Source organism: Harpia harpyja, chromosome 5 (assembly GCF_026419915.1).
Source record: "Harpia harpyja isolate bHarHar1 chromosome 5, bHarHar1 primary haplotype, whole genome shotgun sequence".
Classification (NCBI taxonomy): Eukaryota; Metazoa; Chordata; class Aves; order Accipitriformes; family Accipitridae; genus Harpia; species Harpia harpyja.
Window position 1 is genome coordinate 41,657,329 of NC_068944.1, and position 12,467 is coordinate 41,669,795.

The window sequence follows — 12,467 nt, forward strand, 5'->3', positions numbered from 1 at the left end:
AAACTTATCAAGTCACCTTGATCAAATTCAAAAAGCTCAGAAGTAATTCTGAACATTTTTTCAGCAAAGACTTTAGATATTGGCTAGGTTCTGTCCCAGAAGAAGCAGACAGTAGCACTGCTCATCCAGGAAAAATACCCACAACAGTCTCACATTAAAGAAAAGTGGCTATGCGCAATGCAATGTAAGCTGACACACATTCAAAGAATAATAATACTATTTTGAGGCAAGTCCTCAAGATTTAAACATTTGAAAAATATAAGAGCCTAGGGAGTCTATGGAAGAGCATGCTACAGTTCACATTTGAGATGCAGATATACTGAAACCTGTCAACACATGTTAATATTCCTTTTTTCCTAAAAAGGCCCACTTTTGAGGATGGGAGAAGAGGGTAATGGTGTAGTTTACTTCGTTTCCAAAGTGTGAGGCTATTTGCACCTTCATTCGAGGCCCCAGTGAGGCCACTCCCTTAGCGGGATGCACTTGATCTTAATGGATGTTCCCCTTACAGTTGCCATTGGATTGTTAGAACATTTTGTCAAGAAGTACAATCAGTGCTTCCCTCTTAAAGGTTTTTAATTACATTTCTTGTAGTTTCTAATCTAGAAATACAAATTCCTGCATCAGAAACAAAGAATTGTGCATCTTAAAGTCACATCTCTTTTATGTTGTTTTCTGAAAATGTTGTATGAATGACATTTCAAGGTTATACACCATTGACATGGATCAAATGGCAGCATTTACTAGAGGGAAGAAAGTCAAACCAGATGTAATGGGAATCCTCATCTGCTTCCACTAAAACTGAAACAGAATCTAGTTTTGATGTTAATTTGAATAGCAGCCTGTGAATCATATTTCAGATTTTTAAAACAATGGCAAAATCCTAAATTTGAGGTCTGGATAATTTGATATCTGAATTCTGCTTCTCCTCTCACAATTGCACACCCAATGAAGAAGAGTTAAATGTTCTTATTTAACACATATACATATGTAATTGTACTTTTGCAAAAAGTCTATAGGTTTTGCTTCTTTGTTTCTATGAGGGCTATTTAATTTTGGATAAAGACATGTTATGTCTGATAAACAAATTTTGTTTCTAAAGTCTACTGCTTTCTACAAAGTAATAACACATAACAGAGTCCCTTTCTTTCCAGCTTGTAATATTTACCAACACATTTTAATGTATGATTAGATCCCGTGTGGTCTTTTTAAAAATCTAGGCTAATAAAACTTTTTCCTTCCCCCCCCCCCCCTAAATCTTTTGCTGTGGACACAAATTCTGGGTTACATTAAATTAATTTATCTTTTCAGGTTGCCTTCAAAGTAGTCCACATGCAATCAGTTCTGTTTCCTTGTACAGTTCCTCTTGCTTCCCTGCTCCACCACAGGCCTCTTAGTATGTCCACTCTCAGGGCCTTTTTCCACCTCTTTCTAGCTGAGTAAGGCTTGAAGTTGGGTGGGACTCCACTGTAACCTAACTGGTATTCTACTACAATACCAGAGCAGACGCTTCTCTGTGGCTCATTAGCTGGTACCTAAAGCTCTGATCCTGTGTGCGCAGGGCATCCCATTTCTCGACTTGAAATTCAATGACCATGAGGTAGGGTTTGTCAGAGGCCACCAGTATTGCTAAATCTGGTAGAACATCTGATTATCTTTAGCTGAGAGACTACAGGCATTCAGGGATGCCTTCTGCAGAAACAAAGAGTGACGTTATTAACACCAGACCTATGGAATACAGAGCCAAGGCTAAAGCTCATGCTGGAGATTATAATAAAAAAACCACACAAAAAACCCAAACAAAAAACCCAACCCCCCAAACCAAACAATAGTCTTCGCTCTCCTTTTGTTTGTTTCAAAATGTGAGTAGGCTGGTTTTGTACTTTCAATTATATTATCCCATAATGCAAAACCCTTTCCTGTGCGTTCTCTTTCTGTTTTTAATCTTTAACTTCTATATCTTTCTCCCTTTTTCTCTAGTTCATATGTTCTTTTTCTCTAACTATTGTATTTGCCCAAATACAGAACAAACCTGTGTAGCAGGCAGCCTCTTGCCTTCCCACGCTCTAGCCTCACACCCTCACTTCCCAAGTCTGATCTGCCTGAGTCTACTTTGCATTTCTAGATAGATGGGAGCTGGGTCCTGCTCAGCTGAACAACTCCAGATGCTCTGTAGAAAGCGGGAAGCCACTGACAGTACCCTATGGGAGATGGTGTCTCCTGTTGCTTGCAGCAAATTCAGTGGCACTCAGGAGCTGCTTCTTCCAGAGGCACAAGCAAGATACTGAGTGTTCCCAAGCTGGATGGGAATATCTGGTGAAGTTTGCAGCACCCGGTCTTGAGCCTGAATGTTAAGTGACATTCACACATAGAGGTTGCTTTCTAAGCTAAATGACTTGAAAAGCCTTGTTGTACACAGGAGTACGGATACCTCAATAAAAACAAGTGACAGAGATCACAGGGTGAAGTGAAAGCTCGATAAAATATTTCAGGCTGCCTGCACAGTAAAGGGATGCACGTATGCTGTTCCTGCTAGAAAAGAAGCTAACATCACATAAATCCAACATTTCTTTTTGCTTGCCTTAAATCAATGGGCTTGTGGTGCTATTCCTTAGAGTCAACAAACATGCCAGGAAAAATCTGTTTCCAAGCTGACTGCCCTTTCTCAGAACTGCCTGTAAGCGCCAGGGAGGATGGAAAGTGGGCTGCTGGGCTGCAGAGGTGTTTAAGGGAGGAGTTTGCCAGCAAAAGAGTATTGCAGAGTTTGAAGCATGGAGAGGCCTTCAGTTTTCCTAGAGTTCTTGCTAAAAATGTCTAATTCATTTAATGAGAAAAGCAATATCCTAAACCAAACAATCTAATCATCTTGTCTCTCCTCCTCTCCCAGTCATTTTTAATATAATGATGGAGACTGTGAGCATAATGTATTCTTATCCTGATGCTTTTTGCTTTAATGCTGGGTTGAAATACTGCTCTAAGGAAAGAAGAAAATATATGTCATTTGTGAACAAAGGCAATGTACGACTGAGATGGGCACACAAAGGTGGTACATTCTTGTAGTCTCAAGGAACTCCACAGAAACATTCTTTAATCTAGGAAAATGCTTTTACATAGTTAGCGAAACAGTCTTACTAGCAAGCTGCTCTCCAAGGATCTCAAATAACAACCAGAAGGTTTTTATATACACATACACAGCCTATATTCTGCCATAAGTGCTACAGAGAAACCTTGTGATTTTTACCTTGCTGCCACATTGTAGTGCTTTATGGGAAAACCTTGGTAAGGAAGATGTACTTGAGAAATAGGCTTTCCCACCAGTGCCTGTCTGTCCCAAACATCTTCCTTCCTTCCTTCCTTCCTTCCTTCCTTCCTTCCTGTAGCCTGTTCTCCTGCGTAGGAAAGCTGCTCAGAAATAGTTGCAAGTTTGTTCATCTTTACACTAACAGAAGTCCTAATAAGAAGACACACCATCATTGCACACTGAACTTTGGAGATCAGCTCCTGGATCTGGTTTAGCCTATCCATGCATCTGCAGCCATGCTGATGGGCTCACCCACGTTGTAGTGGCCCCATTATTTCTGTACTTGCCTTATATACTGCTGTGACTTCTGAGGGAAAGCCACAAATACTTATATGATCATCTCAGCTAACACATTAGGGTGTTGATGATGCAGAAGCTTACTCTCATGAAGGGACTTATAGGGCCAGGATCTTTCTGCTGAGTTGAGAGATCCCAGAAAATCAAAGGCAGATCCTTTAAATCAGAGGAGGTATTAATACATTGTAGAATTCCACAGTGATGGGGTGGAAGAGAAGTGAGAAAATTGTGTGTTTATAGGAAGACCCTTGCAAAAAAAATGTTGCACCCCTTATTTTGTGAAAAAAATGGTATGCAAAATACTCAAAGCACCTGCGTTGGGTTTTTTTAAGCCTTCTTTGACTTCTGTAAATTGCATTGCAAGGTAGTCTCCACTGTGCAGGTAATATCCCATCCTGAACAGAAGTTTGTTGGCTAAGGGGAAATGTCAAAATCCTGCAAACACATCATGCATCTGAAATGAATCCCAAAGTAGAAGAGATTAAATGCTGATATAAAAAAAAAAGAAAAGAGGTACTGGAGAAGTGGCAAATGGATGGATATGAAGGCTAAACCCTAGATATCAAAGATAAAGGGAGCATAAATCCAGTAAGATAGGATCAGAGAAACATTGGAGGAACCACTTGATATTCAGAGAATATGAAGTCTATCATTTTGGGTGAAATCTGACTATGAAGAAGAGCCACCAGATCAATACCTGGCTCTGAGCCTGGTGTCACCGGCAGAATTTTGGTTTTTTTGACCGTGGGTCAATTTACACGACACCAGGCCTGCTGGCAACAGACAGGGTACACCTGTCTCAAAGGGGGAAAAGGATCTTTGCACAGGAGTTAGCAGGGCTCACTGAAAGAGCTTTAAAGTAGATTTGAAGGGGGGAAGGGATAAAACCAAGTTCGCCCTGGGGTGAACACACTTGTCTAGAGACAAGCCTGGGGGCAGCACACCAGTGTTTGAGGGACGGTGTGCTAGCGAGGTCCTTTGGTCTGCTGTCTCAGTGGAGGTAAGGGATGGAGGCCCATGCGGCAGCAAAGACGCAAGGGTTATTGATGTGTTAGAAAACACAGAAGCGCCTGAGAATGGTCATGTAGGAATCAGGGCTTCTCCCCCACAAAAAGGTGGCGGGATCAGTAGCCCAACTGAAGTGCATCTACACCAGTGCACGCAGCACAGGTAACAAATGGGAGGAGCTGGAAGGCATTTTGCAGCAGGAAAACTATGATATGGTTGCCATCATGGAAACATGGTGGGATGACTCGCACAACTGGAGTGCTGCAATGGATGGCCATAAACTCTTCCGAAGGGATAGGCAAGGAAGGAGAGGCAGGGGGGTAGCGCTGTATGTTAGGGAGTGTTTTGATCATGTCGAGTTTAATGATGGTGATGACAGGGAGGCTCAGGGGAGACTTTATCACTCTCTACAACTACCCGAAAGAAGGTTGTAGCAAGGTGGGTGTTGGTCTCTTCTCCGAAGTAACAAGTGAAAGGACGAGAGGAAACAGCCTCAAGTTGCACCAGGGGAGGTTTAGACTGGATATTAGGAAACATTTCTTCACCAAAAGGGTTATCAAGCATTGGAACAGGCTGCCCAGGGAAGTGGTTGAGTCACCATCCCTGGAGGTATTCAAAAGACATGTAGATATGGCATTTTGGGACGTGGTTTAGTGGTGGACCTGGCAGTGTTAGGTTTACAGTTGGACTTGGTGATCTTAAGGGTCTTTTCCAACCGGAATGATTCCATGATTCTATTCTATGATTCCATGATATTGGCTTACTGTTCCTATGGAATTACACACAAGATAAATGTCTTAATCTAAGTCCTTAAAGCAAAGATATTGCTGAACTGATGTGAGGCAGTACACACTGGCACTGATTTACCTGGACTGTTACCAGAACTACAATCTTCACATTTTTAGGTCTTGGAATAAAATCCTACTTCATGTCTCTGCCAGTATGTGCCAGCATATTTTTGTCCTGTGCCTAGCTGTCGCTACCAGCTTCGTTTATCAAGCACTTAAGTGTTCTACAAATAAAAAATAAAAAAAAGTGGTATAATAGCTAGTTATTTTTCTTATTAATAATATGTTAGATCGGTTATAGCAAAAACTCAATGTTTATTGAACTGAAGGAACTGCATGACTGTAAATCATTAAACACTTACTTCTTTCACAAACCACTGGCAAAAGGCAGGGCCAATCCACTCTCTTGCATGTATCCCACAGTCTATCCAGACAGCTTTCTTGTAGGGCCGTGATCTTTTACCTAACTTGAAGTGTGAATATTCATAGAAATATCAATAGGTCTCATGACATTAGTGAAACACAATAATGAGAAAATAATAGAATGTTAGAAACACTAAACCATTTTGAATTTCCTCGTATAAAGGAACATGAATTTATTGTTTTCAAAGGTACGGCCAAGATAATGATATGCAGGTATGCCAAGATAATGAAGCTGACCTATGGGAAAAAAAATTACAGGAAAAGTGAGATCTGTCAATTTCTCTTTTATGAGGAATGATATCCTTAAATATCACATGGAGCAGGGTGAGGAAAAACAATGCTACATGAATAGTCTGATGCAGAATCAAATTTTCAGAACTCTGCAACAGCAGGTGAAAAGAAAGTACAATCAAAGTAAAATTTTTTTTGCATCTTGCCGACACCCTCTAATTTGTGGTCCTAATAATGTGAGTTGAGAGTGCACAGCCCTGGAATTTTGTCAGTAGCTAAGGAGGAAGCATATGTGGCACGTGCTGAGAAGGACTCCAGAGTCCTCTGGGGCCCCTCTCCAGCACAACTGCTTTCCAAGTTGTCTGTAAACACAAAACTTTCCAATTCCCTTAAATCCAAATCCTGCTAATTGAACTTGTCCAGTAATCTATCTCCATGCATATCCAATCCAAGTAAACAGGATTTGGCTTTTAGTTCTCCAGCTTTTTATTTTTTTTTCTTCATTAAAGATGACATTGAGAGAGATACTTAGATCTTAGCAACTCATCCTTAGGAAACACTGTTAACCTGCATCTCCAGTGTACATGCTATAACATAAGTAACAAAGTGTCTGTCCCCAATTCCAGATTTTAGTCTGATTAATGACTATTTAATCTTTACCTTGAGTACAAACAGTGGTCTCCCTTCATAGGATGTTCCAACAGAGAACATGTGAACAAGATCTGAATGAGTTTTATTCAGATGATGCATCCAACCCTGGATCTGCAAATACAGAAATAAAATTGTCGCTTCAATCTTTGCATTTCATGGGAAGCAACTGTAACACATTTATTAATCTCAGCTCTCAGTCCTCTTTATGTTTTTGGATTTTCCTGTAGTTTTTCTGTTTATGCTTTTTTTTTTTTTTGGTTGGTTTCTTTTCACACTTTAATCATCATTGGGCTCTCATAGCTCTATTGCCAGTGGCTGGATGCAGCCTTCAGTCACATGGGATTTTTTTTCCCATTTTAATGTTGGCCACTACTGGAATGCATTAGCTGTCCATCAAAAATCTGGGGATGGGGCTAATCTGCCATTCCCACTAAATATTAATGGAATGAAGAAAGAAGGTCTCTCAGTCTGCCTGTCAGGACACAGAATGGCGAACAGATTGACCTGCAGGATTGAATGCTACCTGCAATATTTTTTTCACAGGCACCAGATCTTGTTGAGGTGCAGCACCCTCCACGCTCAACCTCGTGACTTTGTTTTGGTGCAGTTTGAAACCATGTACGTGAGCACACCGAAATCAACATAAATTATTTACCCCATTATCATCCAGGATAGTATCCCTTATACATAAATTTGTATCTAAGTGTTTTTAAGTCTTTGGGCCTCTTGTGCAAATACTTAAGCATTTGCTCACGTTGCTTACTCAAGTGATTCAGTGAGACTAATCACTCACTGAAATCTCTTATTCCATCAGCATAAAAGACCTACTTTAAAAACAAAACTCAGAAGCTGTCAAAGATAGTTACATGTAAAGATAAGCCTTGAATATAAATATTAAAAAAATATGTGTTTTCAAGAAGGTGCCTATTTTTGAAGAAGAAACATTCAGAACAGTGCTGAAGATGAACAGGTAACCATAGCTTGTACAGAGAGTGAAATCTTAGCCTTATTAAAAACAACAGTGTAGTAGATAAGAGGAACAATATGAATTTTCACGTACTTCTTCCAGGGAGTGATACACTTCATAGTTATACCCAAAGAGGGACCTTCGATTCCTATATGACCTCAGCCCAGTTTGGTTTTCTATTGCTTTCTGTAGGTCTGATATGAGAATCCTAGGTGAAAAAAGACAGCGGTATTGCTGAAAAACTAATAGAACACACAGGCTAAAGCAGAACAACAATCACATTTAGAAGTATAGCAAGAGTGAAACCATCCTGACGTTATTTCTTGACAATAGAGTGCTTCAGGCTTATTTGAATATATGCTGCCAGATAAATACTCCAGCTGCTTTGAAATGTAACAGTGCCTTCAAAAAACACAATGAGCTTGTTAAGTGAATAAAACAGAATGATGTAAATAATGTAGCCAATGTGAAGAAGCCGCCACTTTCACTTGTTTATGGAGCAGCATTTGCTGTCTTCTTTTATAATCCACTTATACTACGTGATCATGGATCTTCAAAAACTGATTTCAAAACCATAAAAAAAATTTCTCCTTTTAGGCTTAGAAAAACATGCACATACTTTCTCTTGGGAGTTATTGTACCAGCATGGAACTTTACGTATACCTACAAGTTGTAGAGGCAAAACAAAAAAATGAAGAACTTGGTGGCATTATCTTTCTGTCTGAAATACAACAAACACACAAAAAATCTTAAGTGTGGTTTGTTGTTTACATGATCTACTCTGCAATAGTTGTTGCCAATTATTTTAAAATAACTCAGGAAAAACATGAAACAATACTAAGTGAAAATTAAATATGCTTGCATAAAAACTGAGAGGTTCTTTGCAGTAAGAGCAAAATGCAGAAACAGTGGTATAAGCTGAAAAGTTTCCTGTTTTATGGCAAAACCAAATAATGATACGAATATAAAAATATAATACAGAAAACATCTAAAAAGAATTATATTGAAGAAGTTGGAGCATCTATGCTTTCCATCACACCATGGCAGGAGCTGGGAATATTGTCACTGACATCAGTAACAATGTCACTGTAAAACTGAGAGTCATCCTTGTATACCACCTTCTCCTAAAGCACGGCAATGTGTAATCACCATACCACTAATTCATCATTCCTGTAAAACGATGGTCAGATTCAACCTTTTGAAGTTTTATAGGCATTAGCTGCAACAATTGGAGAAAGATGGAAAGAAACTGCATTCACTCTGATCCTAACTCAACTGTGCAGCAGATACCTCAAAGATAATAGGTCTATCTACATATGATATCAAAGTAAAGGTTATCCTCATCTTCAAATGTATTAGTGAAGTAATTGTATAATTAGGAATTACATTGTTCTACACCAACAGCTTTCATTAAGCAAACTAAGGGCTTACAGTCTTGACTTGCAAATTGCTGTACACTCCAAGACCAGTACTGTAAAGCATTTAAGCCTGTAGTTAGATTAAAGCAGTGGTTTTATTCAAGCCATTAGGACATCTGATATGTTAAAAAAATACTTGCCTGCTTTGCTGAATTCTGATTAGTGTAAGTACCTACCAGGATCAAGCTCTCTTTGTTCACTTTTACAATAATAAATTCAACTTCACAACTCCTGATTGTTTATGTGTCTCTACTCCAAATGAGATTTGATAATCTTTCTTTACGCTTAAATGACTGTGTACTCTGTGTGCTTATAACACAAAGGCTCTTAAGTCCCTGAGGTCTGAATACAACCTAAGTGGCTTGGTTGCCAGAGAACTTACAACCGAGGCAATTTGGTGCAGTAAGAGTTTATTTGTTGCCTAGCTTGTTTTCATGACTGTCTTCTCATCATAAAGTCAAACACTGGGACAGATAAGCCTGTCTTACAGGCAAGGGCTGGTCACCTTGCTCATTATTAGGGCTGCTTAATGCTTCCTGTCTTTAGAAATTTGTCATAATTTAGGCAAGCATCACTCTGTCAGGCTGAAGTTTTACATGGTGTTTGCCTCAGATTTTCCAGTTCCAAAAGGGATGTAGCAATAGTTGCAAATGGTGCATCAAAAATGAAATAAAAAAAAAAATATTGTGAAAAACAGCCATGAGAAGAGGGTCTGTATGAAACCTTGCCCGGCACCTCAGGCCCTGGGCTGTGGAGCTGCGCTTCAGCTCAGGGCTGTGGTCCCCAGCCCAGCTGCGCCATGGGCACAGCTGTGCCCGGCTGCCCCGCTCCTGCCGCTTCCCCACTATAGCTGTTGTTGCTCTCGTGGTGAGTCCTGCCGGCTCTTGTGGAGTTACAGATGTCAGGAGGCTTGTCAGGACAAAGCACATGCTCGTCTGAGGCTTTGCAGGGTTTTGCTTCTGATGGCTGGGACCCAGCGGACAAGGAGTCCGAAACGGGCAGCGAGGAGATGAAGAGCGAGAGCAAAGAAACAGTCTGGAGCTGACAAAATGCTGCCCAGCTTCCTTCTAGGTGCACACAACTTGTGTGTCAAATGCCAGAGAGGAAATTTTCCCTGTGGAAAATTAATGTAATGTTGTCCTAGTATTTGTAACACGTTGTTTCAGGTAAACTGCAGAAACCCTTCACTCCTGCAGTTCTTGCCCTTGCACACTCTGCTCTGCAAAGTAAGTAAAGGTCTTCAAGTACAGGGAGTGTTTATAACACATATAAAATGGCCTTCTGTCATTTCATTAAAGGTGATTACTGTGAGCAGGAACAGCAGCAGATGTGAATACAACTGCCGGGGCACAGTAATTAGGGGATATTTTTTGTATAAGCACAGGAAAACAATTACAGAAATCCAAATCTCATTTTTAAACACAAACAAAACTGAAGCAGTGTTGAACCCACATGAAAGTCCCTCGGAACTTCAGCCACCGGGCCTGCGTAATTAATTTCCTTATGTTTTTGTATTTTTAGAACGAAAAATTAATAAGAGACCATTGTTATAATAAGAATGGAATTTTGATAGAGTACATATAATACACAATATGATTTGTGCCATCCTTTTCTGACTGAGAAGTAACTATAAATAACCTCACATAGGGCTTTATTCAGCAAAAGTTTCAGAATTCAAATAACTCATCAGTTGATTATTCAGACACTTAGGCATCTCACTGAAAAGGCTTTCATGACAACAACATTATTCTTGTCTAGTATATCATATTGATAAATATGAAATGGTAAGTATACTCTGTCTTGAATGCTTTTAAGGAACGCTATAAATTATATGTGATCCTTAGCTTGTATTTGTTCTGTTTGACTTGCGTTGGGTCACGAGGAATGAAAAGTTATAAAAGAGAACTAGTACATTCCTTTATAATTCATGAGGAAGGCTTGCCTCTGCGTTTGCAGCACACTTGTAAACAAACCTAGCTCCTGTTAAATACAGAGGCAAAGCAGGCTGTAGAATTAGTAATTACCATCCCTCCCTTAACAGATGTGATTTCATATACATTGAAAACACTTCAGCTTGACTCCAAAGGAGGACATTTAATTAAAACTGCCTGCCCGTGGGAGATTTTCTGTTCTCCCATTAAAATGGTTGTTTTCTTGGCAATGTCTAGCTGTCTGCCAGTCTAATTGCTACGATGTGGAATGTATTTTCAAGTGCACTTGGTGTGGCAGATGCAGACCTGCCTTGGAGGCCACATCTCCGGAGCGAGGCAGAGAAAGCGAAGCACAGGCTTACGTGTACTGGATGTTTGCTTGCTGGAGGTAGGGCAGCAGGCTTCGGGATGTGTTCTGGGGTACTCGCACGTCGGTGACCATACCTTCAACGATGTGGAAGGGGCTGCTGGGCTGCCACAGGTCCACCTGTAGTGCAGGAACCAACCTGTAATTCATATGCATTCAGTGTAGGTGGGGAAATCCAGGAGATGGGATGCTTGAAGCTATGTAGGCAAGCACTCTAGGCATGGTATAGACAATAAAACTCTATTGGCTGGTCCAGCTCTATGCTAATGGAGAAGATTTTGAGGAATGATTGCATCCAGCTTACCACAACTCTCATGGGAGATTTGCCAGTGGGAAGAGAGAACTGTCTCAGGAATGTGCCTCCTGAAACAGCTCGAAACAAAAGCTACCTCCAACTTCATGCGCCTCCTCAGGCTACCATACATTCCCTATTTATTAGCTCCTATGGAATCCACGAGTCTTTTATTTTACAAGGTATTTTCTATGTTCACTAAGGCAGCAAAAGAAAAGAACGCTAAAGAGAGGTAGAAAACATAGCATATACCAGTGTTGTTTGCAAAGTGTACCCAAGTTTTTATCTTGGCAATAAGCAGATCAGAGGTCAGTAACAGAAGGTCACCAATACTACGAAGGAAGCTGTGATCTACCCAATGATTTTACATGAGACACCAAAATAACAGGATTAAGATAATAAAATGATTACAAACTTTAAAAAATGATAGCTACTAAATGATACCACATTATTAATGTGATATCTATATCTGCACACACCTAAGGGATGCTTCTTGTCCATTTTTACTTTCTTTTGTTGCCAAATCTGAAATACACTTGGAACTTTAGCCCAGAACATGAATTTTCAAGAAAGCAACAGGGATTTGAAACTCAGTGTTCTGCACCTGGTAGCAAAATGGTTTTGTACTACTCAGCTGCACCAACAACAGATGCACATACTCTCCAACAGAGGTGAGAACAGTTCCTCCTCTGCCAGTGTGAGGACAGTGGCGAGAACACAAGTTAACAAACCTCGTCCCAGCGCTCCTGGGTAGTCACAGGAGATTATAGAAAGGAGTTTCAACAACAGCCTC

The 12,467-nt window shown here is 40.2% G+C and overlaps 1 protein-coding gene across 1 annotated transcript in view; it reads right to left on the reverse strand.

Annotated features, from left to right (window-relative positions):
• Positions 1 to 11,542, reverse strand: part of CPA6 (carboxypeptidase A6) — a 32,929-nt gene extending 21,387 nt beyond the window's left edge. The window contains exons 1-4 of the mRNA XM_052786800.1: positions 11,378 to 11,542; positions 7,760 to 7,874; positions 6,709 to 6,810; positions 5,757 to 5,861 (exon numbers count right to left, since the gene is read on the reverse strand). Coding sequence (XP_052642760.1) covers positions 5,757 to 5,861; positions 6,709 to 6,810; positions 7,760 to 7,874; positions 11,378 to 11,538 — 483 coding nt within the window. The 5' untranslated portion in view covers positions 11,539 to 11,542. The remainder of the gene's footprint in view (positions 1 to 5,756; positions 5,862 to 6,708; positions 6,811 to 7,759; positions 7,875 to 11,377) is intronic.
• Between the last annotated feature and the right edge of the window lie 925 nt (positions 11,543 to 12,467).